The sequence below is a fragment of the Passer montanus genome, unplaced genomic scaffold, assembly GCF_014805655.1.
Source record: "Passer montanus isolate IOZ18808 unplaced genomic scaffold, ASM1480565v1 scaffold23, whole genome shotgun sequence".
Taxonomy (NCBI): Eukaryota; Metazoa; Chordata; class Aves; order Passeriformes; family Passeridae; genus Passer; species Passer montanus.
In genome coordinates this window covers 5,485,374-5,512,332 of record NW_024366926.1, presented here as the reverse complement: position 1 = coordinate 5,512,332, position 26,959 = coordinate 5,485,374, and the positions used below count along the sequence as shown (strand labels likewise).

At 38.0% G+C, this 26,959-nt stretch overlaps 1 protein-coding gene across 3 annotated transcripts in view; it reads right to left on the bottom strand.

Moving 5' to 3' along the window:
• The window catches only part of GRID2 (glutamate ionotropic receptor delta type subunit 2), a 680,978-nt gene that overhangs the window by 251,416 nt on the left and 402,603 nt on the right, over positions 1-26,959 (bottom strand). For all 3 annotated transcript variants that reach the window (XM_039710747.1, XM_039710749.1, XM_039710748.1), the window contains exon 4: positions 18,233-18,438. In XM_039710747.1, coding sequence (XP_039566681.1) covers positions 18,233-18,438 — 206 coding nt within the window. The remainder of the gene's footprint in view (positions 1-18,232; positions 18,439-26,959) is intronic.

Here is a 26,959-nt window from a genome sequence, read left to right as displayed (position 1 = left end):
GGCAGGTATCAATGAAATAAAAGACAATGAAATAAAACCTTAATACATTACAAAGCATGCCAGTTGTGGAGGCAGTCAGTACAACTGCACTTACTTAGGCATTCACAGCTACTCAGCTCCTCCAGACAACATAATTTATGTTACAAAATCTCTGAATGAATGAACTATGGGAACTGAAACCTCATTCCTCCTTCACAACTGTAAAATAATTTCATCTAGTTACACTGGAATTCCCTTGCATTTTAACTGCAATGGTATTTGTCATATTTTATGTCACCCAATATGTTTTTTTATTGTCAAGTTTATTTGTAAGAGTTTCAGTAATAATTTAGTTTGTGACTTTTACATCCATTTTAACAGCTTGCTGTACCGACCAATTAATACTAAAGCCAAATAATGTTATAGCATGGTATTATGACTTCAAGAAACACTTCATATTTCAAGTTGTAATGGCTATACAGATGCAGTAAAAAAGGCATTACAATTACTGGAAGACTCTTAGTGGAAAGACACATTGTAGCTTTCCTAAAGAAAAAATGGGGTTAGAATCATAGAATCATATCAGTAAAGCAAATATTTCACAACTCAGCAAACAGTTGAACAAGTGAAAAGAATGGGCATAGAGGTGCTACAACATGCAAGGGGGAAGGGGGAAAGCACAGCGTACAGGAAGTTATGGGAGTGTGGGACCTCAGCACAAATAAATCCTTAACAGCATTGCACATTCCACAAGGAAATCCTGTGGGTCAAAACCCACTGGGCACATGGAAAAAGATGAGAGAGATCCTGTCTTCTGAAAGTTGGTATCTGAAGTGTAAAAACAAGACAGATCAGTTGAGTAGGTAGACAGAGTGATAGGTAGACAAGACAAGACAAAGAGGAACAAAGCTGAAAGGGAATATTAGTCACCACAGTAGGCAGCTGTCTCAGCATAACAGCTGCCTGTACATTGTCAAGTTAATCATAGGAGAGGTGACAAAAGAGTTTGGAGGAAAGGTCAGAAGCAGGATAATGAATTGGTTTAGTGTGAATTAGTAATGTGCTCTTTCCATGTGCAAGGCAAAATCATCGAAGAGCGAGATCACTCAGAAGAAAGCAGTGAACAATAATAGATGGGCAAAGCAAACACGAGCTGACATCTGAACACCATTTAAAATTCAAAAAAAGCAACATTCAATAATTCAAAAAGGGTTCTGGGAAAAAACAAAAGCTTTGTATTCTACACCACTAAGAAGGCAGACTCAAGACCAGGGAAAGCAACAAGCTAGAAAACAACTTTTCATCAGTATTTTGAATAGCTTCAAACTGGGTGAGATTGTATTTATCAAGAGCAGAGAAAGAGATTTTGCAATTGCAACACATTGTAGCTGTGAACCTTTTATTGAGGAAGTCTGCACCTGAAAGTTACTTCCTAAACAGAATCAGATATTTTGAAACGCTGGGCAGATATGAAGATCCTGAGAAAAGGGAAAATTGAGCAATAAGGGATGGATGAGAATATAGCAGCTTGGCCAGAATAATTAAACAAATAAAAGTTAAAACTTGCTTAAGTTTAGGTGATTATACACCAAACAGATTTATGAAAGACAGGGAGCACATTGAAGTTGCATGAAAATCCTGAAAGAACAATCAGCAGTCATTAGTACAGAGCAGATTCTGAATTTATGTTCCCAAACATAATTTTCCAGACATTACAGACTTAGAGAAGACAGCATGAAATAATTATGCCCAACTGCAAATCACCAGCACCCCTGTTGTGAGAGACATCCATAAGATGAAAGCTTGGGTAAGAACTATTCAATTGATAAACTTACCGTAGCAACCTCTCAGAGACAAGAATTTACTCATGTTGATAAATTTTGTTGACTGGTAACTACTGCCATCAAAATATTAGTAAGAAAAGAACTTCCTTTTCCACGCTAAATTATCCTGGAGGGAAGAGATGATGTGACTATATTTATACCTTTGTTACCATTAATAAATAGAGAACTTCAATCCACGGGAATTACCAGTATGGCAAAACATAATACATATCACCAATATAAAGTGAAACATCTTTGTGCCAAATATGCACAAATGTGAAAGAAGAATCAAATGCTACACATGGAACACCAGATATGAGTTGAAATAGGTTGTGTCAAACAAATCCACCCTACAGCTATAATGGATAAAAGCTCCTTGAAAAAATAAACACCACTAAGAGAATCAGTTAGAAATCATACAAAAAGAAACAGTGAAGCATTTTTGTAGGAAAAAAAAATGAACAACACTAATTGGGTAAAAGTAGAAAAATGCTGTTGATTTGCACAAATATTCTTTGGTGTGAAAAATGCTCTTATGAAAAACATTTCATGCTCTATTTGTCCTAAATTCATCATGTGTCTTCTGCATCAGAGTAAACTATCTCTGCTAAGTGCTGCATTTTCTGATAATCTGATATTTTTGTATATCACATAATGTTAAATCAAAATTGCAAACCCCATCAGAACAAGAAGTGAAACCCTTGAGCAAGGAGAGGTGCCGGACTAAGCAAACTGCAGAACAAACATAATCAGCAAGAAAAAGGAGAAGCAGACTGCAATGGAAATAAACTATGAGCTGTGAGGACATTGTGGGGTTCTGTGTCTTCATTTGGGGTATATGAAAACAAACGTCAAATTTCAGAAGTGGAACAAAGAAAACCAAATATTTTCAAGTAACCAGAAGCTAAAAAAGTTCCAGTTTAGTATTACTGAGTGCAGTAGGTGTGACTGCCTCAAGCAAGCAAGAAATGTGCACAGAAGCCAAGGAGCTCATCATCTTCAAATCCTAAGCACTTTGACTTCCAGTCAGATTGACTGCACTGGGCACAAAATAAAAAAATAAAAAAAAAAAATAAAATCTAAACTAAGCTAAAGAAGGAAGGACAACCTGTCATCAAAGCATTAACTCCTGGCAAGATTAAAAACCCCCAAACTCCAAATGGGACTTTGTGTGAAATCAAATCATTATATAAACGATGAGAACCCAACTCAGCCAACCCATGAAAACCACTACATCCTCACGAAAAATGTTTTTGTCAGACACCAAGAGGGAGTTGCAGGCAGATTTTCCCTCTGACAGTAAATGATGGCCCCTACCAAGAGGGAAAGCTGCTGGCTGGGGCCCATACAAGCCCCAGCAACATGTGGAGAGAAAGCAGCAATGTGCAGACAGGGATCTATCCAAAACATCAGGGAATCCTGCAGTAATCACTTAAGACTGAGAGTCTGCAAATGATGCCACTGTTAAGAGATGAAGACAAATAAACTGTCTGGAGCTTTACAAACCCTGTAGTCCTAAGAGATTAACAAAAAACTTCTTTAAAAGGAAAAAGACCATAGCCATAGCATATGTATGTTTGCATGGCAATCTTAGAAAGACTGGAAGGCTAGAAGGATGAAACGATACACCTAATTTTAATTAAAAATTGATATGCAGGGCATCTCAAGAACCTTGTTAATGGAAGATTTACCAGGGTAAATATGAAAGGAATTTCACAAAATATCGTGGTAAAAGGAAAAATCAGCATTTTTTCCACTTACCTTGGGAAAAAAAAAAAAAGAGGTAAATATAGACAGAAGCGCACACAAAAGAAAAAAAATGCTTTTTAGTGGAAACTCTATGAGTTTTGTTGAAGTACTTACCTTGGAAAAAAAAAAAAAAGAGGTAAATACATACAGAAGAGCACACAAAAGAAAAAAAATGCTTTTTAGTGGAAACTCTATGAGTTTTGTTGAAGTATAAACTACATCAATTGTTGTGAATGCAAGCAAACTGTGGAAATATATTTATTTTGAATCTTTTCACTTTATTTGATCCTCAACAATTATTAATTTTCCTTGGTATTCACTGACTCTTTCCACTTTGTCAATTCTTTCTGCATCAGCGTAGCTCAATCAGAAAAGCAGCATTTCTCATCAAGTTATATTACCTGTAATTCCTGTGAGGGGATGCACATTTGTACCAGGCTAAAAATTGTATTTCTCACCCTACACTACATATTGGTATTTTTCAACCCAACAAATTTAATCCTGTCAAATTTATTTCACAATCCAAACTGAGCATTTGTCAGAACTGAAAGCAGCTCCAGTGCTTTCTCCCAGGGGAATTCTAGGTCTCTATTCCTCTTATCCCAAGCGAATGCCCTTGAGACAAAACCCTTTTCTCTACTTTTTATAACATACATTAGAAGTATGAAAAAACTGGAGAATGTGAATTTTTTTTAGTATTGTACAAACACAATGAAATATTCCTTGAGCAAACTAATAGTTACACCTCAGGGAAAGTCACTGCACTGACAGACAAGATACAGTAAAGCCTCTGATTTAGCTTCTTGATATAATCATGATAGTGAACAGACATGGCAATATGAGATAAAATTCTAATTTTAAAAAAAATGCAATCACTTAATTTCATGTTTTCTCAATACTGTTTTCTGAAAATAAATACCAAGCTTCAAATCTACATCTCCATAAGTAATGGCAAAGCTAGGGAACACAGTCTGAGGGGTTTTGTCTTTTCACATACTCCAGGTGTGATGGGGAAGTGGCAGTACATTATGAGTTCTCTCACCCTGTTCTGCCTCCTCCCTTGTTCAATGTGCACTTCAGCCTGCATGAGTCTGTCAGCCAGCTTGAGGCCAGCCCTCGACTCTCTGTGCCTTCTTTGAGTGCTGGTTTGACAGTCTGCTTGCATTCACTGCTGCAAGCCTCATTAGGATCCTCAGTAATGGCAGGCTGGAAGTCACTTTCTAAACAAGAGTAAAATGAAGATTGATTAAATGGACAATGAAAAAGTACTTTCAGTTCAACCTTAGCAGCTGGCAGTATGGAAACCTAAATGCCTTCACAGCAAAGACAGCAATGTTCTCCCTGCACTGCAAGACCCATGACTGCAGTACAACAGGCTGAAATGCAAAGAGCTTGGCTTGGAAGTAAATTTGAAAGCTAGTCAGGAGAAAAGCAGAATGAAAAGAAAGGTCACATAACTCTGCAGAGGATGTAGATGTTTGAAAATCTGGTTTTATTCCAACTTGGAATGGAGTGCCAGAGCTTTGAAATTCTATGAAATATGTTTCGGAGTCGAGGCCCTCAGGTAATCTGCCTGCCTATCTCAGAAGCACAGACCATAAGAAAGAAAATTTTTGATGGAAAAAACCTCTTAGTTGGCTTCAGCCAGGATCTGATATCTTAAAGTCAATGAAGTTTTACTAACATTTAAGTAATTTACAGAATAGAAACCACAGGCTTTATTCTTTAAATACAGATTCTACAGCAGCATACTATTGGCCTGATTTCTGTTCTACAAGCATGATTTTTGGCTTAGACATGTGCTAGATAAATATATGTGACATAGTATATAAATAAAACATGGTTTTATTATATAATTATTAATTCCTCCTCCCTCTAAAATTAAGGCAAAATGTTAAAAAAAAAATCAAAGAATCATAAATCAGATACACACTTACATCATACTGTGAGGGTGAACCAAAGAATTAACAGGGGATATGAAACAGGTATTCTGTTGAGCCAATAGGACCTCTCTCCTGAGAAAGGAAAATTTCAATACAACATAGATCTCCAGGAAATGAAAATGTTTTAAGGATATTGCACACAAAAAGCTTTCATTTCTCAGAGCATCTAGAAATGCCAAGCATGTTATTTTTGCTGGTCTCTGTTTAAATTAGAGTTTGTGGGAAGGTCCTTTCATCATTGGTTAATTGAATCTGGAGAAAACTTGAAACATCCACTTCCCTTTCTCTTTCCATTGCTTTCCCCCTAGCACACCTCACTTCTTGTCCAATGCAAAAACACTGAATAACATATGCAATACCTTTGGAAATTTTTCCACTTTAAGTCCCATTAAGAAACATCCACTCCCATGATGAGAATCAGTCCACTTCCCAAAGCTCAGGCCATGCCTCAAGGCCTTCTTTTGGCCTGTCTGCTACCTGAGGATGGGTTAAAAGGAGCCTTTGCTCCTGGTGCCTTTATAACTAAATGAATGTCGTCTGCAAAGCACTCTATAAGGCAACTTCGTTTACTGAATTCCTAAAGCAGGTTGACAAAATCTATCTCCTCATTTAATCTCCTTTGAATTTGTGTCCATCTAACTTCTAAGTAATAGTGGCTCAGAAGGCAGAAAAAGAACAAGAGACCAAACAAAGCAGATTACTTTCATCTTTTAACACAGCAGGTCAATACTATGATCTTGCTCATTTCCTTTTCCTCCTCTAGTGTTCATGTGTAGCAACTATATCTTAAATTAATTTGTGCTGACAGCATAAACTCCTACTGCTCCTTGAACGTGACAAAGAATTTTTTTACTGTGAGGCGGGGGTGAACTCTGGAATAGGTTGCCTGGAAAGGTTGTGGAGTCACACCCTCTCTGCAGACAATCAAAAGCCATCTGGACATAATCCTGAATAACAGGTCTAATGGACTCCAATTGACCAGGGAGGTTGGGTTAGATAACCTCCACTGGTTCCTTCCAACCTGATCCATTCTGTGATTCTTTATTTGCTCTGAAATACAGGAACTACTGTAAGATCAAAATATTTATCTATCTAAAAACTAATGTTGATTCCCTTCCTCAGAAATTCACAGAAAGGTCTGGGCTGGGAGGGACCTGAAAGATCATCTAGTTCCAACTAGACCAAGCTGCTCAGAGCCCCATCCAGCCCGGCTTGGAACACTTCCAAGGACGGGGCATCCACAGCTGGATGTGTGGCCCATCCTCGGCTGTGAATGCACATGGCTGGATCATGCCCAACCTCTCATCCTTCAGCACTCCCAAGTCCTTCTCAGCCTGACTGCCTAGTCACTTGTAAGAGGAGACAAAATAAGCAAAGCCCGCAAGGAAGCACAGGGCTCTTATTTAAAGAGAGGGCCCTTGCTGTGGATGATCCAGGAAACCAGTAGAAAGCATGTTTTTACAAACTCAAAGTGATACTTTTTGCACCTAGTCTCACAATCAGCAGAAGCAGCTGCTACTTTCATTTATGGAAATTCTGAGATAAATTGCAGCACTATTTAATATTCCATTTAAAATAAGAACATCTGGTACAAAAAACACCTGAATCTTTAAAATTTATTTTAAAATAAGCTACATAGCAGAAGTCCTATCTAGGGAAAAATTATGTGGGGAGGTGAGAAACTTATAATGTGTAAATCTAAAATTAGCTCTTGACATCAGCAGTCCCCAACTCCTGTTGAAACTGTAGAAACCATAAAATCAGCTAGTTGGATTAAGTGCTTCCAAAATAGAATAAATTCTCTTAAAACAGTCTTCAAAAATATTACTGCTGATTATGAAGTGTCTACAAAAGCAACCTGAATCAGGTACCTGTTGTGAAGGCTGATTTATTATCTTATGATATATATTATATTAAAATACTTAATTAAAACTATACTAAAAGAACAGTGAGAAAAGTATTATCAGAAGGCTACAAAGAACAAGAATAGAATAGAAGGCATAACAAAATCTTGGGACTCTCAGAGTCCAATGCAGCTGCATCTGTGATTGGCCATTAACTAGAAATAACCACCATGCACCAATCACAGATGCACCTGTTGCATTCCACAGCAGCAGATAGTTATTGTTTACATTTCTTTCCTGAGGCTTCTCAGCTCCTCAGGAGAGGAAAAATCCTAGCAAAGGTTTTTTCATAAAATATCATAGCTACAGGTACCCATCATTGTAGCCATTGTTTCTAGTGCTGGAAGAAACATTTTAATTAATGTGCTGTTAATCTATTTACAGATAATTATCTAATCTGGTTGACTAAATGTTAAAGGAAAGAAAGTATTTTGACAAAAGGGTTGCAAGTATATGTGGCAAAAGGATTACAGCCATAATAAAACCACCACAAATAATCTGTAAAAAGGAGAAAAAACATGGGAGATCTTGCTCAGCAAAACTGCAAAAGAAAACTCCTAGCAAACTGTGAAAAGAGTGATAGGTTATAAACTTCAACATTTACTTCAGACAAACTAATGAAGCTTCTTCAGTGTCACAGGGAATATTATTAGAATAAATAATGGCTATTAGTTTTCATTTCAGTTTAACTGAAGGACAAAATGGAGTAAATTAATTGTGTTTTGGGGTTTGAAATGTTCAACACTGAATTTTCACGGTAGCTAGGATATCAGCTATATTTTTTGGAAACCAAGGTAAGCTAATGCAATGACTATACCTCTATCTTCTGGTGAGAAGGAAGGAGGCAGAACAGTCCTGCCAATCGCTTTGGAGAAAGGATTGGATTAGAAATAGTTTTGTCAGATTTTATCTCCACTATAAAATAATCCTCTCTAGCTGTCATTTTATTTCAAAGAGACACTCATCCCATGGCAATCAACTGCATATTAGTTTTGCAGATGTTCAGAGTGGGCTTTTTATAACACGAGAATCAGCCACTCTCAGTTATGTAGAAAATACACACTTTAATACACTGTCTGTCTCTCCCAATGTGTGTGTAATAGCTTTGTTGCATTAATGTGCTTCCTTGCTTGCATTTTTTTTTTTTTTTTAACATTTATTTACTCTGTTTGGCTGGTTGAAGCAATTTACTCTCCTTGGGAAGACATTTGTCTCTCAAGAGGAACACAACAGAGATGTTTATAGTGAGGCTATAAAAGCAGGGAGGAAGGATAAGCAGTAACCAAGACTATCACATCCAATTAAAATCGCTGGTATGACAACAGGAGAATATAATTAAGTATAATAGCAATTTAAGAAAGCAGAACAAAGAATAGCCAACACAAATTGAAGAAGAAAATAATTATTACATCTTTGAAGATCATGGGAGGTCAGCCCCTCAGTTATTTATTTTAGTCCAGAAACAGCATACCCAGCAAGATCCCAAAGAAGAGGATGCCAATTACTGAGTCTTTGAAAGCCATGTAGAGAAACAGAAAGCAATTATAGGAAAGCATAACCAAACAGTTGTTTGCACAACAGCAAATATTATGAGATTATCATAAAGTACCTAATATATCTTCTACTCAGTACTTAATCACTAAAGTTCCCCTTCTCACAAACACACTAGCAGTTTAAGTATTACTTTCAATACAAAATACTGGTCAGAGCTTACATACAGTGTGGGGTTTCTTTCTTATTTTCTTCCAAGACAAAAAAAAAAATTATATAACTACCCAAATTCTGATAGCATAAGTATTTGTACTGACAACGAGACACAGATCAATTGTAGTCATATTGTCCCACATACACCTCTATAACAAATGTGAGTGTGTTTTATCTGCAAAGTAAGTTTTCTTTTTATAGAACAAATAATACACTACAACTTTTGTTGTTGCCACTAGAGAGCTAGATCTGATATCTATCTCACAATTGTGCTACAGTGTGACAGAGGATGGAAACCAGCACCGTGTGAATATCTATCTGGAATACAGGCCACAGCACTAAACACCATACAGCCATAGAGAAGAAAACACTGAATTAATCAAAATGCAGACACAAGGTGTGACTTTTTATGCTGTAAATCACACAAGTGCTCTGGTACATATTGGCCTTGCACACACACTTCAGTGAGTGTCTCCTTAAGCCACCAACACTACATTGAGGGTGTGAAAGCCTAGAGAACCATGGTACAATTCACAAGGTATATTGCTATCACCAGACTTGTAACATCAGTCAGGCCTGACTTTTCACATGTGAGTCATGGCTGATTGAAGGATAAATATATCCATATGCTGCTCCTCCTCAGCTGCTGTTATCAGCAACCATAATAAAAAAAAAAAAAAAGAACAACCTTCACAGCCAACACAAATGTGCCAGGTGAACCCCAGGCTACTGATACTGAGCCTTACCTCTCAGTAACAGAAAAGCACAGCCCTAGTTCTAGACACCATGTCAGTGCAAAGGACCTGCAGACACCCTCCAGCAGCTCCTCTTCTTCTAAATGTAGACCCTCTGTTTTGGGATAGATTTCCCAAACTGGTTTTGCTTCATTGTAGATACCAATATAAATGACCTTGGCTACAGTAAGCACTGCATTCTGTCCCAATGCTACATTGCAAAACTCAATTTTATTATGCCTGAAAACACAGCAAGCACAGAAAGGATTGCTTCAGGTTGCAGCTTCAGTAATGATGTAAATGATACAAATCCCTTTGAAGCTGACTCATTTTACCACTGAGACTTTTCTTTTTCATTGTTTTGTAACTAAAATGTTTTATCCTTGAACTTTCACCATATGATAAGCAAATACATATAAAATCTAAGCCAATGTCACTCTATTGATAGTAAAAAAGCCAGCCATTTTCTTAGGCAGTCATTCAGCCATCAGCTGGATGTCCTATATTCAAGGACTCAAGAACATAAAAAGGAAAGTAATTGGACTACACCATAAATCAAGAATTTGCTCAGATTTTCACTGAAATGTAAAATCTAAAATCCAAGACCCCTTCTTGCTGGTTAAAAAAAAAAAAGTCAGGGAGGCCACTTAAAGGGTGGTTTAAATGGTTCAACATTCTGAACATATTTTTTGAGCATCCCTTTACTATAGATTTCTAAGATTCTGCAAAATAAAAAAAAATCCCTTAAGCCTCCATTTCAATTTGCAGTTATGAATTCTGTGCTTCATGCTGGAGAAAGAAGGAAAAAAATATACACTTTTCAACATTGTAATTAACAACAACAAATTACAGTGGAGTACACTGAATAGGATTTATTCAATTGTAAGCAATGGTGTAGAAAATGGACTCAAAAAAAGCAAATATGCTCTCCTGGACAGCACAGGTCTAAAAGCTCAAATACTAAGGTGAGGAAGATGACCTCAAAGATGAGAGCACTCAGCTTACTTACAAGCAAAAAAGCCAGAGCAAACAGTCACTGACTGAAAAATCTGATTTTGGCCTCTGAAGACCATCACTTCCAGATAAAATCCAATCAACATACACACTCATGATAAAATTATAGGAAAATAAGATAAAAATAGCAGTAGGTTCATATGTCTGCTGCTGATTCTTCACCTTCATCACTGCCCTCAGAAAGAGAACTGCCTAAACCACTCTTGCCTTTAGAGACTTCTGACTTGTGTTTTCTGTAAACATGATGGCTTAAAAATTCCCAGGGATCATGAACAAACTTGGACAAAGACAATACTGAAAATCTCTGAAGCAAATTATGCTGCATATCTAATGCATCACAGGCACCATGCATGAATAAATGTGATAAACAGTTACTCTTTTCATTACTTAATGGGAAAATACCAACCATTCAGCAGGGCATAGAAAATTGTGGTGCACTTATACACGTGACAAACCATCAAGTCACTCCTCAGCCTTACTACAAATCCAACGGGCTTCCCATAAAACCTGGGTATTTTTCAGTCCATCACTAGATCAGTTGGATTACCAAATTCAACTGAGCAAATCCTTGCTCAACCAAATTCCATTTTACTTTGACAAGAAGAAACAGTTTGGGTAGTAGAGTTAATTTGAAAACATAAGACATTGTGTAAGTTTTAGGTGGCAGATGAATACACTTTTATCGTTGCAGAAAATGTTTGCATGTACGCAAAGGAATGTTATTTTTTAGCTCATATACACTGTACACAGGTATGCAGACACACACATAGCAGAAGAAAATCCTGCTCTGGATTTCCTAACACAAATCTGATGCCTGTTCCTGAACATACTTGGGACTGGCAGCCTGTGGCACACACACCAGGCAAACCAACATTTTTGGCTTTCAGCAAAGCTCTCAATGCTGTCTCTCACAGGATCCTTCTGCACAAAATGTCCAGCACACAGCTGAATAAACACAATGTGTTGGGTGAGCAACTGGCCCACAGGTCAGGCACAAAGGGTCACAGTAAATGGGGTGACATCATACTGGTGACCTGTCACCAGGGGGGTTATGCAGGACTCCATCTCAGGCTACAGACTCTTCAACATCTTCATGAATTACTTGGATGGAGCACTAGAAGGGATGCTAGGTAAGTTCACAGGCAGTGCAAACATGGCAGGAGCTGTTGGCTCCCTCAAAGGCAGGGAGGCCCTGCAGAGAGACCTTGATGAATCAGAGGACTGGGCAATGACCAACCATGTGAACCTCAATAAGGCCAAGTGCCGGATTCTGCACCTGGGATGAGGCAACCCTGGATGTATGGACAGACTGGAGAATGAGAAGTTGGAAGGCAGTGCCATGGAAAGGGACCGTGTAGTCCTGGTTGATGGCAAGCTGAACATGGATCAGCAGTGCCCTGGTAGCCAGGAGGGCCGCCTGTGTCCTGGGGGACATCAGGTACAGCATTGGCAGCCAGACAAGGGAGAAATAGAAGAACATGTTAAGCTATTAGAGAGCATCCAAAGGAGGATTATGAAGATCATAAAGGGCCTTGAGGAGAAGCTGTACAGGGAGAGACTGAAGTGACTTGGTCTGTTCAGTCTGGAAGAGACTGAGGAGAGATCTCATTGCAGTTACAGCTTTCTCCTGAGCGGAAGAGGAGGGGTAGGCACTGATCTTTTCTCTGTGGTCATCAGTGACAGAACCCAAGGGAATGGCCTGAAGTTGTGTCAGGGGAGGTTTACGTTAGATATCAGGAAAAGGTTCTTCATCCAGAAGGTGTTTGGACACGGAAACAGGATCCCCAGGGAAGTGGTCACAGCACCAGCCCAACAGAGATGAAGAAGCATTTAGACAACATGTTCGGGCATGTGGTCTGACTTGGTGTGTCCCATGCAGGACCAGAAGTTGGATTTGATGATCCCTGTGGGTCCCTTCAAATTCAGCAGATGATGTGAATTATGTGGACTTGATACGTGTCTGGAGTCTTCTATCTCTCCCTGCTACATATCTTTTCTGTCCACACCTGAACAAAAACCATTGCCATCTGCTCCCACTGGAAACATCTGAATTTTTACTGCAGATTTCAGTGGAAGTGTCACATGAGTGCATCAGATTCTTAACTCTTATTTTCAGCTTCATTCACTTCACCTCATATCTGTATATCATGCTTCTGACTAAATACAGAATCACTTTCCCTATTAATAAAAAAAGGAACAGAAAAACAAACGGCTATTTTTTGTCCTAGTCTTCATTAGGATACATGTAAAATAAAAAGAGAAAACTATCACAAAATAAGATTTTTTTTTAAAAAGGGGAAAAAAAAGAAAAGGCTAAGTTGCCATGAACTTTGGACACACAAGGACTGAATCAACCTTTTTGAAAAGTTCAATAAATTTTTCTAATTCTCAGTAAATAAGGTGATTAAAGAAGTAAACCTGATTAGAGCACTATGTACCACTAAAAACAAATCCCTGTCTTTGGATCCCAAAGATTCACAATTTGCTTCATGATCAGATCTAATATCTGGTAAAAGAACAATTAGGTCACTATATTAAAAAAAACTTTATTTTTTCAAATAATTACATTTAAAATTAACTTTTTAACAGAGAGACAACAATCAAATATAATAAAAATCAGTGCTTTTGCAATCAACAATAATCTCGTTTCACAGAATAAATGTTACTTCTCATTCTATTCACAGTAACGATGAGTAAAAGCATGTCAAAAGTTCAATTACATGAGGCAATTTAAATTACATTTGCACCTTAAACACTCTTTCCTTTTTTTTTTCCACTTGCCCACAACATGAGCAAGTGGAAAGAACTCCTCAGTACTTAATTTATAGGCTTAATTCTATTTTCCATGTATATTTTACCATTTCATTTATAGAGTTCTTTTATTCATGAAAGTAGCAGTGTAGCTTCTTTTCATCCAAGGTAATCTTATTTTAATACTGTCCCACATTAGCCTGGGATAGAAAAAAGGAAATTTATTTTCAAAATCATGAGTAGTAGATTGTACTAATGGCGAAAGTTACGTTATTGTAATTTTCTGTGAAAATAAACAAATGAAACAGTATCTATAGAAGTCAGTGCAATAAACTTAATACATACACACAGGCCAACATACAGGACTTATTTGCTGCAACTCAAAGATTTGGCAGCAGCTATTTTTGTTGAATACACCTTTTCAACAATTATAACCCAGTTCTGTCATGCAGAAGAGTTTAATTTTTAATAGATATTTAACAGTAAAAATTTCTAGTATCTCCAGCATGCTTGAAATCTGGATATGATGGGATTCAGGGACTTCAAGTGTGCTGCAGAGTGGAACCTTTGCAATAATAAATAGCCAATATTTTCATTTACACAAACCATGCAGTGTAGAGTGAGTTGAGGAGTAGTACTCTCCAACCTGCCAATGCTCACTGCATTGATGGCTTGAGGTTGTCAAGTCTCCAAGAGCTTGGTTAGCTTATATACATTGCCAATGCTCTGAAAATTTAGCTAGATAAACTGCTGAATCTTGCTGGCACAGCAAAAAAAATGTTCTCACCTCTCTTTGTAAGAGGCCACTAAGCCCTGAAACAGAAGCACAAGAAGGGACCTTGCAAGGGGCAGGAAGATATGCAGTCACACTGAGTGAGGTTGCTAGGCTGGTAATCCCTCCTTTGAGGCGAGGCTGGAGGCAGCAGTTTCTTAGCACCTACACCAAGGCCTTCCAGAACCTGCCTGTCAAAACTCCATCAAAATCCCTGGCTGATGCTAGGGCTCTTTCACACATGGCTTACTGGATTTTCAAAGTGTGAAGTTTTTCTCTATAAGTAAATGAATGAATTAACTGCATTCTCCCTTCTTTGTAGTCCTGTTATTAGCTCCTAGAGTCACTGCATGGAAGAACACATTCACATTTCTGCACTCAAGTGATAAGGTAGCTTCCTTAGCTCAAGAGAAAAAAACCTGAAAGCAGAGATGTACTGACAGCATTTTGGCCCAGTGGAGGACATCTGGCTTGTGTCCTAAAGTATTGTTTCCTAAACTTGCTTTGTTATCCCCAGAACCTCTGTTGCCACCTGATTTTCCTGGCCTGATCCTGCTCCTACCCAGACTCCTCACACTTGACTTTTGAAGCCGTTGATTTTTATTGTCATACTGAGCTGGTCAAGACATCTAACTTAAGGACATCTTATTTTTCCCTTATATGGCTTTTCCTATCCATCATATTCATCCCAAATCAGAAGAACATGAGCAAAAAAAAAAATCCCCACCACAAAATACAGAGCAAAAAAAAAGTGACACACAGTTCACATCCATCACCAGTGCTATCAGATAGCATAGCAAATGTTGTGCAAGACAGTAGGATATTTAGTAATCACAAAAGTTTCAGTGGGAAAATTTTGCTTCATCTGTGGGACCTGGGCAGCTATTTGAGAGTAGAGAAGAATTGCACCCAAAAAAAAAAAAATAAATAGGAACAAGTCACCAGTATACCCCTGGCAAAGTATTTTTCCAGATGCTGCCAAACTCATCTGTGGAGAGGTGCCAGTCTCTGCTAGCTCCATACCTCTGCACTCCTTAGCCCCAGTGAATTTCACTCTATCGGAAGAATTTTTTTTCCTTCTGCTCCTCCATCTTCAGCTCAAAGCAAGAAAGAACATTTGGGAGTCTGGCTTGCCCCTCCCTCCCACTTCACATTAATCCTTTAGCCAGAAAGGAGAAATGCTGTGATACTTGCTCCCAGTGTTTCCTGCCTTTCCATGCTGTAAGGAGGGCAAATTAATACCAAGTGTTTAAAGAGAAGGTAGGCTTTTATTGCCACAGCCAAAGAAGTGTATTTACTTCTTAATCTCCATTTTATTCAGAATATAATACAGATCTCTTCTCTGCAAGCTCTAAGAGATAGAAGATGTGGAGAGAAAGAAGCGCCTAACATAAAAAGCAATACTGCTTTAAAAAAAGAAATAAAAGAAGAAAAAGATTTCAAACACAGAATTTCAGAGGCTGAACAAAGATAAATTCTACACAAGCAAACTCCAGTTTACAGACTGCTTATTTACACAGGCCAGTGTCTGACTATTTACTCTGCAATAGCTGTTACTTGCATAGTAATCAAGACCACGCTTACTACAGCTGTTGCAGAGTGAATGAACCCTCTTCTCAGCTAAACAATGACAGGGTTCAGCCAGAGCAGTCATCTAAGAAGGGACCAAGCAGCAGAGATTATGTGAGGTCTGGAGAGAGAAGCAGACAGCTGAATCCAGTGAGGCAGCCAAAAGATTCTACTGGGCAGATAAAGCCAAAGGGCTTTTCTGCATACACAGTTTTTTCTCTTATTATAATTGTAAGGTTTACATGCTAAATCCACTAGGTTATGCTGAATTTCTCAGCTAAACTGATCATGAACAAGGCACAGGTTTTGGAATCATCAAGATCATTAAATTGTTTAGGAATATCTTTGCCCATTGGCAGTCCAGAGAGCTTTATAATTTCTTTGCCCCTATAGTACAGATGATGGTTTGACTCAAAATAACAGTTTTTGATATCCATTGGAAAAGCAATCCCTGCAAACTTCTTGTGCAAAGACTTTGTGCTGGAGCTAACTTTTTTAGTTCATTTCCTGTCACTAACACAAAAAAGCTATGGCAATAACCACACTTCTATCTGAGTAACTCTTCTTATTAAGAGGCTCCCGCTGTAAGTTTACCAGTCACATATTATATTCCAAATAAATGCTGCTATCCTGGAAAAAACCTGCAATATGGAGATGATGTGAGAGTCTCTCTTTGAACCACAGTTGCAGAAGAAGATAGTGACTTTCCCTGTTAGACTTACAGATTCCAGAAAAGGAGGAACATTATGAGTCTCTTGTTTTTTAGGATTTTTTTTGGTGTTTAGTATAGGAGTTGTTTTGGAGGGAGGAGGATTGAGGATTTGGTTTAGTTGTTTTTTTTTACTGGATATTTGATTTTTGGAGCCTTACTTGGCCAGTGCCAAAGTAAGAACTCTAAAGTACATGGTTTACTTTCTTGGCAACACCTTCAAAAGATGACAATGACTTTGTTACAATGCCCAAGTGTCTAAAAAAAAAAAAAAAAAAGATAACACATATCTTTTTCTTTTTTTTTTTAAGAGTGTTTCTCTGTAAGAGCAATACAGGAGTTTTGTTTGCTGAGTTATAGTAGTTCGAGCCTCCAACCATGCTTCTTTCAAGTTCCAATGTGAAATACCTAATAATGCCTCTTACCAAAAAATAAAACACTTGTGATATGGGTGATGAAAACACCGCAGAACAATCTAAATATGCTCACAAATTCTTTAAATCTTATGAAGCACTACACACATTTAGATAGAGCAGCAGATCCTCATTACTCAGAATTAGCAAGCTTCAAGTATGTAACAAGGACAGTGAAACACCCAGCCAAAAAAAACCAAGGGCAAACAAAATTTTGAAAAAGAAACCAAGAAAGCCAATTTCTAGCTAATGTTCCTAAAAGGCATTCACTTGAGACTGGATGCGCAGTACTTTTTATGCAGAAGTAGGTTTTAAGATTGAATTTCTCAAGACTGAGGTAATAGCAAAGTACAGAAGAAAAGTAATGCAAGTTAGAAACAGATCCAAAGAGAAATTACTGAAGTGAGAAAGTGTATTTCTATGTGTTTCTATGGAACAAAACAGAGATTTTAAACTTTTGGTTGATGAAATATATGCATGAAAAACCACATTTGAAACAGCACAGTGCCATGCAAAAACAAGTAGGCCACTCAGGAAAAAAGACTGTACAACTTATAGCCAAATGCAATATGCAGGTCTTCTGTCTCTAAACCCCTAAGAACCTTTTGAAAATCTGCTCCATATTACTTGAAACAATTACTTTAGACTATCATCTGAAATTCTTAATGCAAATCAAATCTTCCACATATTCCACTACTTCTTACTACTACTCAGTGATACAAAAGAGAACATTATCAACATCATTTCACGTAAAATAATAGAATTTAGATTAGATAAACACATTTTATCCACAAATACATATTATTTCTCTAAATAATAAAAGTTTCAGCTGTAAATATTTCAGTAGTGGGGGTCACAATGGCAATACAGTACCTTTGAGCTTCAAACGCAAGGGGTAATTCTTCTCCATATTTCCTAAGTGCTTTTCCTCATGGAGGCCATGGTTTTACTTGTTGTCTCTTTAAATGTACATGGACATTTAGGAACATGAATAAACACCCTTGCATGCTGATCTTTGAATAGAGAATAATTAAACTTTACCTTGGGGGGGGGTTACCTGGGGTTTCTTTTTATTACTATTATGAAGTCAAATAAACTAATTTTTTTGACAGACCACTGTGCTCTTGGTCAGCAAAACAAGAATATAACCTGTCATTAAAATACATACCTCTGTCAGGAATGATTTGGCTGTGGAAGGGTTCATTATGAGAATGGCCCGTCTCAAGGTATCCCGGTAGCGGTTCAGTTCTTCTATTCTCATAGTGGCAAAGAGCCCCGTGATCATTTTATTGATGTTGTTTTCTACTTTCTGTAATGCTACATCCATTCCCTGTTGAGATACTTTGTCTAAAAACTCTTGTATTCCACGGATATCTAAAAAAAGCAGAAGGTAAGATGTTAATTAGTAAGTGGAAAAAAAGACACAAGCAACTGTTCCATTTATCTCACAGAAACTTTATGTCAGGCAGATCCCCAATAGATCCCTACAGGCTTTCCCTTAATATTCATTAAACCTCTTCCTAAGCAATGCTCATTTTTTTTTTCTTAAAGTACTAAGGCAGGAGAAAGAACGGCCACGCAACAGCTACTGTCCAAAACAGCCATCAGAAAGCAAATCTACAAACAGTCAGGAATTTTCCTAATTTGGCCAGTCAACCATCACACTTGGTCCTAATCTTTCTTAAGGGAATTTAGAGCATATAGAGCAATGGTGACCGTCACACAGAAGTCTTCCTTCAGGCAAGGGTTGTTGGAGGACAGCTGAGGATGAGAAAGGCAGGAAGGAGATTGTTTTCTTTTGTCAAACTCAAAACTATGTTATCCATGCTTTGCAGCTTGATGTATCTAAGTGAAGCTTGGGCAGTTCCTTCAGAAAAAAGTCTTAATGTTGTTCTAAACTTTACAACTACTTATTTTCTTCAAAAACAAAACAAAAGCCACATGTACGGTTGTTGCAATGATACTGCCTGGTCTCATCTGATATAACTGGCTGAGTTTAGTAAATTTTCCCCAGCAAACTGCTCCTGTAGAGCTTTCTGGCATACTCTAGGTAAACCCTTTTTAAGAATAACTTAGAAAGGAAGACTTGATCAGCAAAACGATGACTGAGTTTTTTCATCTGGCTTGTGATATATTTATAGTCTACCAAACTGAAATGTCTGGGTACTCTTCACATTGTTATGCTGCCTCTAGCTGGCCCAAGCCTTTGGAAAGGCTTTTTCCAGCACTGAATTCCACAAGAATGCTTGACTTTTTCTTTCCCTTTGCTCTTTTGAATGGCTTTAACTAAAACTCCAAAGATTATGCTTGAAAATTAAAATCATTCAAGGACTTCACAAGTCAGATCAGGGCCTTCTGGACCTTAGGAAAATCCCTTCAGCCTCACTGAGTCCTCATTATCTCACCCCTAGACACCACTGCAGATTCTCAATCTGTTTTCAGGAGCTAAGCCAACAGTTGCCTGAGGTGACTCTTCCTTCCAGCAGTCACTCTGACCTGGTGTCACAGACAGGACATCAGGACATCAGGACATCCTTCTTTCCCTACTGGCATGCAAGCCTCCCACACATCCAACTGCTCTCAGGGGAGAAAGAAATAGCCCTGCAGTCAACACGACAGACTCTAGCTGAAACACACACTATGGGAAAGGGAAAAGAAAGGAAATCAGCAACCCCACACAAACAGAAATGTCTGAAGAAACATTTCTTCAAAAATTAAGGTTCCTCAGGTTTAGGAGGGCATTTATGGTCAAAATCCACCAGAAAATATTTCTCCCATTAGAATACTCAATCTGGTCACTCCTAGATGCATAGTCTTAGATCTAGACTCTGAGGGAATTCCTCAGAATTTGCTTGTCTCAATCACTCATTTTCCAGGGGAATGGTCAGACCTGAAGCTACAGGCTTCTTATGTGTCAGCATGAGACAACTTATAGTTGAGAAAGCTTCCCAATTAGACTTTCACAACAGCTTGGCTACTCAGATCTTTTGTCCTGACCTACCAACTTCCCCTGCTCCCTGCTCTTCTTATGGGGGGTGCCACGAAAGGTAGTATCAGGAAAACAAAGTTCAGTCTGCACAGAAGAAAAAATGCCCTGCCTGCACCACCAGCAGAGATCAACTAACTAGGGAATATTACTGAACAGCTGTCCTCCTCCAGCACCAGTTTACTGAGATGCTTCAAATGATGAAGAAATAGCCATGTAACAGCTTATCATCAAACAGTACCCAAGAGTAATTCAACAGGGTTAGTCCTGGAAGTCCGTCACAGTCCCCAAGCTGGGTCTTCTGTCTAGAGCTCCAGAATACCATGAACTGGAAAGAAATGGTATTTTAAACATTTAGGCTATTTCAGACATTCATCACCAAAACCTCACTCTCCAGACACTGCCAAAGTATCAGTATTACTAAACACTTGTAGGATAGTTTAACTGTGAATAAAATGCATGCATGCCCTAAAAATAAAGTTCCATAAGAGAATCAGATACTAATTACAGCTTCTATTTAATATCTAAATCAGGAAAATTAGATTCAATCTAATCAGAGATGTTAGAAATTTTTGGCACTTTAAATACCAACAAGATTATTTGAAGTGCTACAAATATGTCTACTTTTATGCAAATTATCAAATAACTTTCTACTTTAACCCCTTCATTCTAAAGTTCTTGAGGCTCATACACTCTGAGTATTACTCTGGATCCAGACTAATTAAATCATATAACAGGTAAAACTGATCAGTTGAAGTCAAAATCACTGAAGCACAAGGAGCACATGTAGACAGAATCTAAATATGCTGTCAAAATACCAGGAAGAAAATTTACTTAGGCTATGAATGCCTTTGTAAAGGCTTAAATTCTGTCTCATAAATCCATATATTTTCTGACACCAGAACAGGTGAGCAGGAGCCTCCAAACAAAGTTTCATTGGCTCTTTTTCAAAAAAAGAACATAATTTCATTTGATTTCAGTTTATAAACACACTGGAGGTATTGACTGATATTCTGCATAATCTGTGTTGACCCAGAAGTCAGATTATAGGATCAAATGGTTTTCTTTGCCATGAAGATCTGCATAATAACAGTGAAACAATATATTGATTCTTCACTAAATGATGGGAGAAAAGAGATCCAGTATTGTTCTCTACATTTATTAGGTGACTGCGCCAACCATATTGCATCTGTGTGATATGCTATTAGGAAAACACCATTTAATGACAAATGTACCAAACCAGGATTCCTACTTCTTCTTTATTAAATCTGTCTTTGGCATTGGTACAACACAGAGACATGGGCAGGAAATAAATATTGACTCTGGTTATACCTCAGCTTACCCTTAGCAGAATGGAGATACTGGTGGTGCTCACCTGCTGCTGTGAAACAGCAGAAAGCACATAAAAACACCCTGCAATTTAAATGCTATTTAAATCACGATGGTACTTCCAATATTTCAGCAGTGAGTCACTAGCAGTGATCATATTCAAAGCGTATGCCAAAGAACAGATGCTGCCACTGAATGGGCAGCATTATCTTTCCTGCGTGGATTGTCTGCAAGTGGCACATATCCACACCGAACTGTGGAATCATCTTTCTAATAGATAAACTCCTTCTGCAGAAAAATCTGGCAAGCAACCTGTGGCACAGATGGCTTTACTGTGGAGACACAAGACTGTTCATGTCTGGAACACAGGTGTTTCTTGCCCTGAATTTGCTAGCCAACCAACCTGTTGCCCAGCCAGAAGTCACATTTCTACTTTCTATTTAAATAAGATGAGTCGCAGTCATTGCCAGAAATTCAGAAGAGTTTCCCCATTATCACCAGTATTAATTATCCTCCTTAGCAATCAAAGCCAAAGTTAGCATGTAGAGACAGATTAATGCTAAAGTCAAAGCTGCTATCTCCTCTCCCAGCTCAATGCCACTATTATTTAGCACTGTTTTTCCTGATTTTTACTGGAGAGCCATCACTTCCAGACTAAACACGTGTGCACAAGAACAGAGTACCCCTCTGTAGTCACCATCTCCCATAAGGTTAAACCAGGCTGGTAATCTGAAAGAAGCATTTCCAAACATTCTCCTTATAACCAAAACTGTTCTCAGTTTAAGAGGCTGTGAAGTTGGCTTGGAAATGCTAATAAACAAAGCAAGCAGAATTTATCAAGGCCTCTGCTGGACATGTCCTTCCTGGGCATACATAACCATGCCACAAGGCAGAGGTCTGTAGGCAGGTCTCGTGGCCTGCACTGGTGGTGTGCAGCTGGTCTGGCACTGGGCACAGCAGCCTGGCTGTGGTCACAGCTGAGGTGCACATGCAGAGCGTCCTGCAGAGGAGAGCTGAAGGCCTCTGAAGCTCTGCAGACCTGGCTGATAGATTCAATTGCAGGTACTCAGCATAACACTGCTCCAGCTGAGATTTGAATTCGGGTGACAGCTTCACCAAACTTGTCATTATTGTGTCAGCTACCATGTGTTCTGACCTAAGAAAGAATTTAGGAAATGAAGCATGAACTCACACACCTTCTTCTCACTGAACAATCTTTTTGACACTGAAGAAAGCACAAGAAACACGTGAGTATCTTAAATACAGAGCATGTTCAGGAAAAGTGCCCTTCACAGGCTACAGGTCTAAATTTTCTTGAATGAGCAGCCTGGCAGGACCACTCAGACCTCACCTAACACAAACCATAAGAACCATTTACTGGAAAGGGTCAGGGACATGGTGTGACTTGTGGGGCTGTTTAGAGCGGGGCCAGGAGTGGGATTTTAATGAGCCTGTGGGTCCCCTCTAACTCAGAACATTCTATGATTCTTGCACAATGTTTTGTTTAATAATGGGACCAGATCTCATCTCACTTTTTTGTTCTCTTTGGCCTCCCATAACTTTCCGTTGCCATCCCTGTTCTATACAGAGAGAGTAAGTCCCCTAATCCATTTTGGAGAAAGCCTAATAATCAGGGCATCCTAGAACAAAATATGCTGGTTTTCAGGCATCTCATACAGGAATACCAGGATGCATATGCAGTGAAGATTTTATAACTTGAATAAAATGAATGGCAAATATTAAATAACTCATGAGCTAAGTACCTCTTACACCCTTACTAAAAAGAAACATCTACAAGTAGATGCAAAGCTCATAATTTTTTTTTCAGTTCACACTATTATCAGGAGATGAGAAAGATGGCAGTATTCACTAATGGTAATAAATTAATCCATCCACCTGTATCATGTGTTCCATCTAAATCACAAGGCACTCACTGTGCACTTCGGTTATCTCAAACCTGACTTACAGTCATTAGCTCATCCTCCCTCCGATGGCATTTCAGATGTGAGAACATTCTCCTCAGAGTATCTGGCTGATAAATACCAACTGATTCAGCTGTGGTGGTAAAGGTGAATGTGCCTGTTATAAATATTCACTGGCTGATTTGCACAAAAGACCACTTTATTTGCACAGATGATGAGAAAAGCCATTGTATAACAAATAACACTGTTCAAATTCTTATCAAGAATAGCTTTACAAGTCTACCACAGTGATTCCTTCTTCCACAACACTGGCTAACATGACAGCAACTATTAACTGTGGTAATGCACTGTACACTAGGGAGGAGTGCAGCTTCAGCTGGACTCTGATGGTGCCCCTACTCAGTGCAAAGACTAGAACAAAGTGTTTGCATTCCTGTGCACATGCTGATCTCTATTAACATGGTTAATATCATCCAGACACAGGAAAACAACAATTTAGCAGGATGATTGAGTAACAGTCCTTCATTTTACTTTCACAGCAGTAGGCTATGTAATTTGTTGTACCTCCAAATTAAAATTAATTATTTTAAAAAATCATCCCAGCTCTTTCATATTATCATTTTGGAACTAAGAAGGACCACTTACCTGAGAAACTTCAGCTGGATGATCTAACTTCAGAGACTATAGCAGTAGTTCAAACTCATGAGAAGTAAATTCAAGCCCAAATGCTTAATGACATATAAAATCTCATTTATATTATCAGAATTTCTGCAACTTAAGAAGTGGACATATATCTTGGGAGAAAAGTGAACATTTGTAAAAAGCAAAAATGACTGGGGCATTTTCCCCCCTTATTTGCAATTTTCTGAAACTTTACACATAAAAAAGAAAACAACAACTTGTCTCCAATTTTTTAGTATCACTGAACTGAGAAAAATGAAAAAAATACTCCTGTATACTTTTTTATTTTTTTATGATATTTCCATTTTAAAATAAAATATAAGCAGGTGATTTCAATTTTTGTTGTTTGATATGAACTATTTTAGCACTAGTGAAATGTCTATATAACCCCCATTTTAAAGGTTTGTTCAAGTGTCATTTACATTAGTTACTTTTGTGTTACATTATGAGTCATTATTAATTATCCTTTAAATAAGCAAAATCAATACAGATAGTCTTGAGCAGCTGAATCTATGTTGGGGGAAAGATATGAAGCATTTTCAGTTTTCAAATCCTACATGACTTCAGTTTTGAACCTTACTGAGGGTTGACACAAATTGCTTCCTTTGAGTTTTTTTTTTTTTTGACTGGAAAGAAAGATGAAAAATCAAAACATAAAAAAAATAAATAAGAACGAAGCTAGAACTCATCCTTCAGAGTATCTGCTCTTACTGTAACTTCTTAAAAATAAAAAGGAAGTCAGATTCTGATCATTCATGAAGGCTGACATGGCAATATATTCTATCCATGTACTTTTGATTGTATAACCTGCTTTCTATCCCTTCATTTAATTCTCTTGTGACTACAGTTTTCATTAGAGATTTCCAAAAGGCTTCTATGGGTTGCCTTTGAGTGAAATAACCTCTTGCAAAGTAATGAATTTTCCCTGCTAGTGCCTTCAAATCATGCCAAACTTACAAAATTATGTGCAAATCCTGGGACAGAACTTTATATTTCTGTGTAGATAGAAGTCTTTATTAAATAGCAACTAATTTTTTTTGTTTGTTTTTTTTTAGAAGTCTGTCTGTACAATTCATCAGCTCTCCCTGTCACTGCTACTCCCTGTTGGTTCTCATAAGCATGAGGAGCTGTGCATCCCCTTCCAGGGAGGTGGAGTAAAGAACAATAAAGATAATGGCCAGTGAATAATTTGTGAATAATTGACAGGCTGAGAAAGCTGGGGTTCAACCTGCAGAAGAGAAGCTTGTGTGAAGATCTCATAACAACCTTCCAGAACCTGAAGGGGGGCTACAGGGGGGCCAGAAGGGGCCCCAGGAACTATAGTGACAGGAGAAGGAGTACGGAGTTCAAAAGGGGGATGGTTTGGATTAGATACTGGGAAGAAATTCTTGACTATGAAGGTGGTGAAGCACTGCCACAGGTTCCCACAGCTGTGGATGTCCCATCCCTAGAGGTGTTCAAGGTTGGAGGTGTCCCTGCCCAGGGCAGAGCACTGGAACTCAATGGTTCTTAAGGCCCCTTTCAACCCAAGCCACTCCATGATTGCATGTGTAAACTTCCTTAAGACAAACTGTTCTCTGGCTCTGCATCAATCCCTTCCTAAAGAGCATTTCCAGTTGATTAAAAGTTTACAGCATAGAAAGAGGAATATTTTATGAGTGGTCTGGTGCTGTGAAAAACATAACCTATGAAAGTGAAGCTGATAAATTAAGATTTAGGAATACTGCTATAAATACTTATTAGCTCTTTCCTTCTGTTTCCTTTTTTTCTTGACTGCTAAAAACTCTCAGAGAAAAGTTGTTTTCAATTTATGATATTAATTGACTTTTATGATGTTATTATGCCAAATTCATGCTTTTTTCCCCGATGGGAAATAATTCCTCAATTCAATGTGCAAAAATTACTTTTCTCAAAAGTATCCTCATTTGATTACTGTTCATTTATTTAGTTGCCAAATTGTAAACTTACAAACTTAATTTTAATACTTCTGAGAAGACAGAACAATGTCACAAGAATTGAAAAATACTTAGCAAACAGTGGCAGATGTCAGTACAAACTTCAGGTATTCAATTATTCTTTAAATAAATCACTATTCTTCTGATGCAGGTTGCATATACAAATAAAATCTTGTACCTCTGCAAAACCTCAAAATAACACCTCATTTACAGAGTTTTCCCACTGCAAAAACATTGGGACAACACCTACAGTTTTATTTTGGCCCCAGCTTGCTAACACAAAACCTTTCACCACTTTACCTGTCCCCTCCCTAAGGCCTGCAACATGAGGGAGTGACAAACACTCTTATCTTCTTACATATTCCCTTACAGCTCTTGCCATACATTCCTCTAAGTGTTCTGTGGCTGAAAAGTCCACTATTGCACTAGAGAAATTTTATAGAAAAATTCAGAATTTGAATTATTTTAGGGTTGCCCAAATGATATACTCAATTTGCAGTGGTAAAGTCAACCAGCAAATGCAAGTTGTGACAGAAGCTCTCACCTGACACACTAAAGTTACACAGATGAAAATTTATGCTCCTTTCCTTATCTGAATGACGTAATAAATACTAATGGAAAAAAAAAAAAGTTCAGTAATAAGCTTGAATTAATTACATGTTTATTGAGGCACAGTGAAGCAAATGAGTACGGGAAGCTGGCAAAGAGCCAGATGAGTAATAAACAGTTTTAAGACTGTCTGGAGACAGACTTGAGAATATTATAGTCATCAAGCAGCTGAAAACAGCCTCAGGGTAATTATAAGCATTTGCAATCGATTAAAGAGAGCATGATTCTTTTATGAGTCTTTATTAAACTTGCATTAAAACTTAAAACAATTAGAAAATGTTATGATTTCGAGCACATCTATGTCAGTGGTCATCATATTTATTTCTGGAAAACGTATGTGCAGGAAACTGATCCACAAGATCACTTATTTTATACTGGTTTTAAAGGAAATGCTGGGAATTTGAGGCCCATAC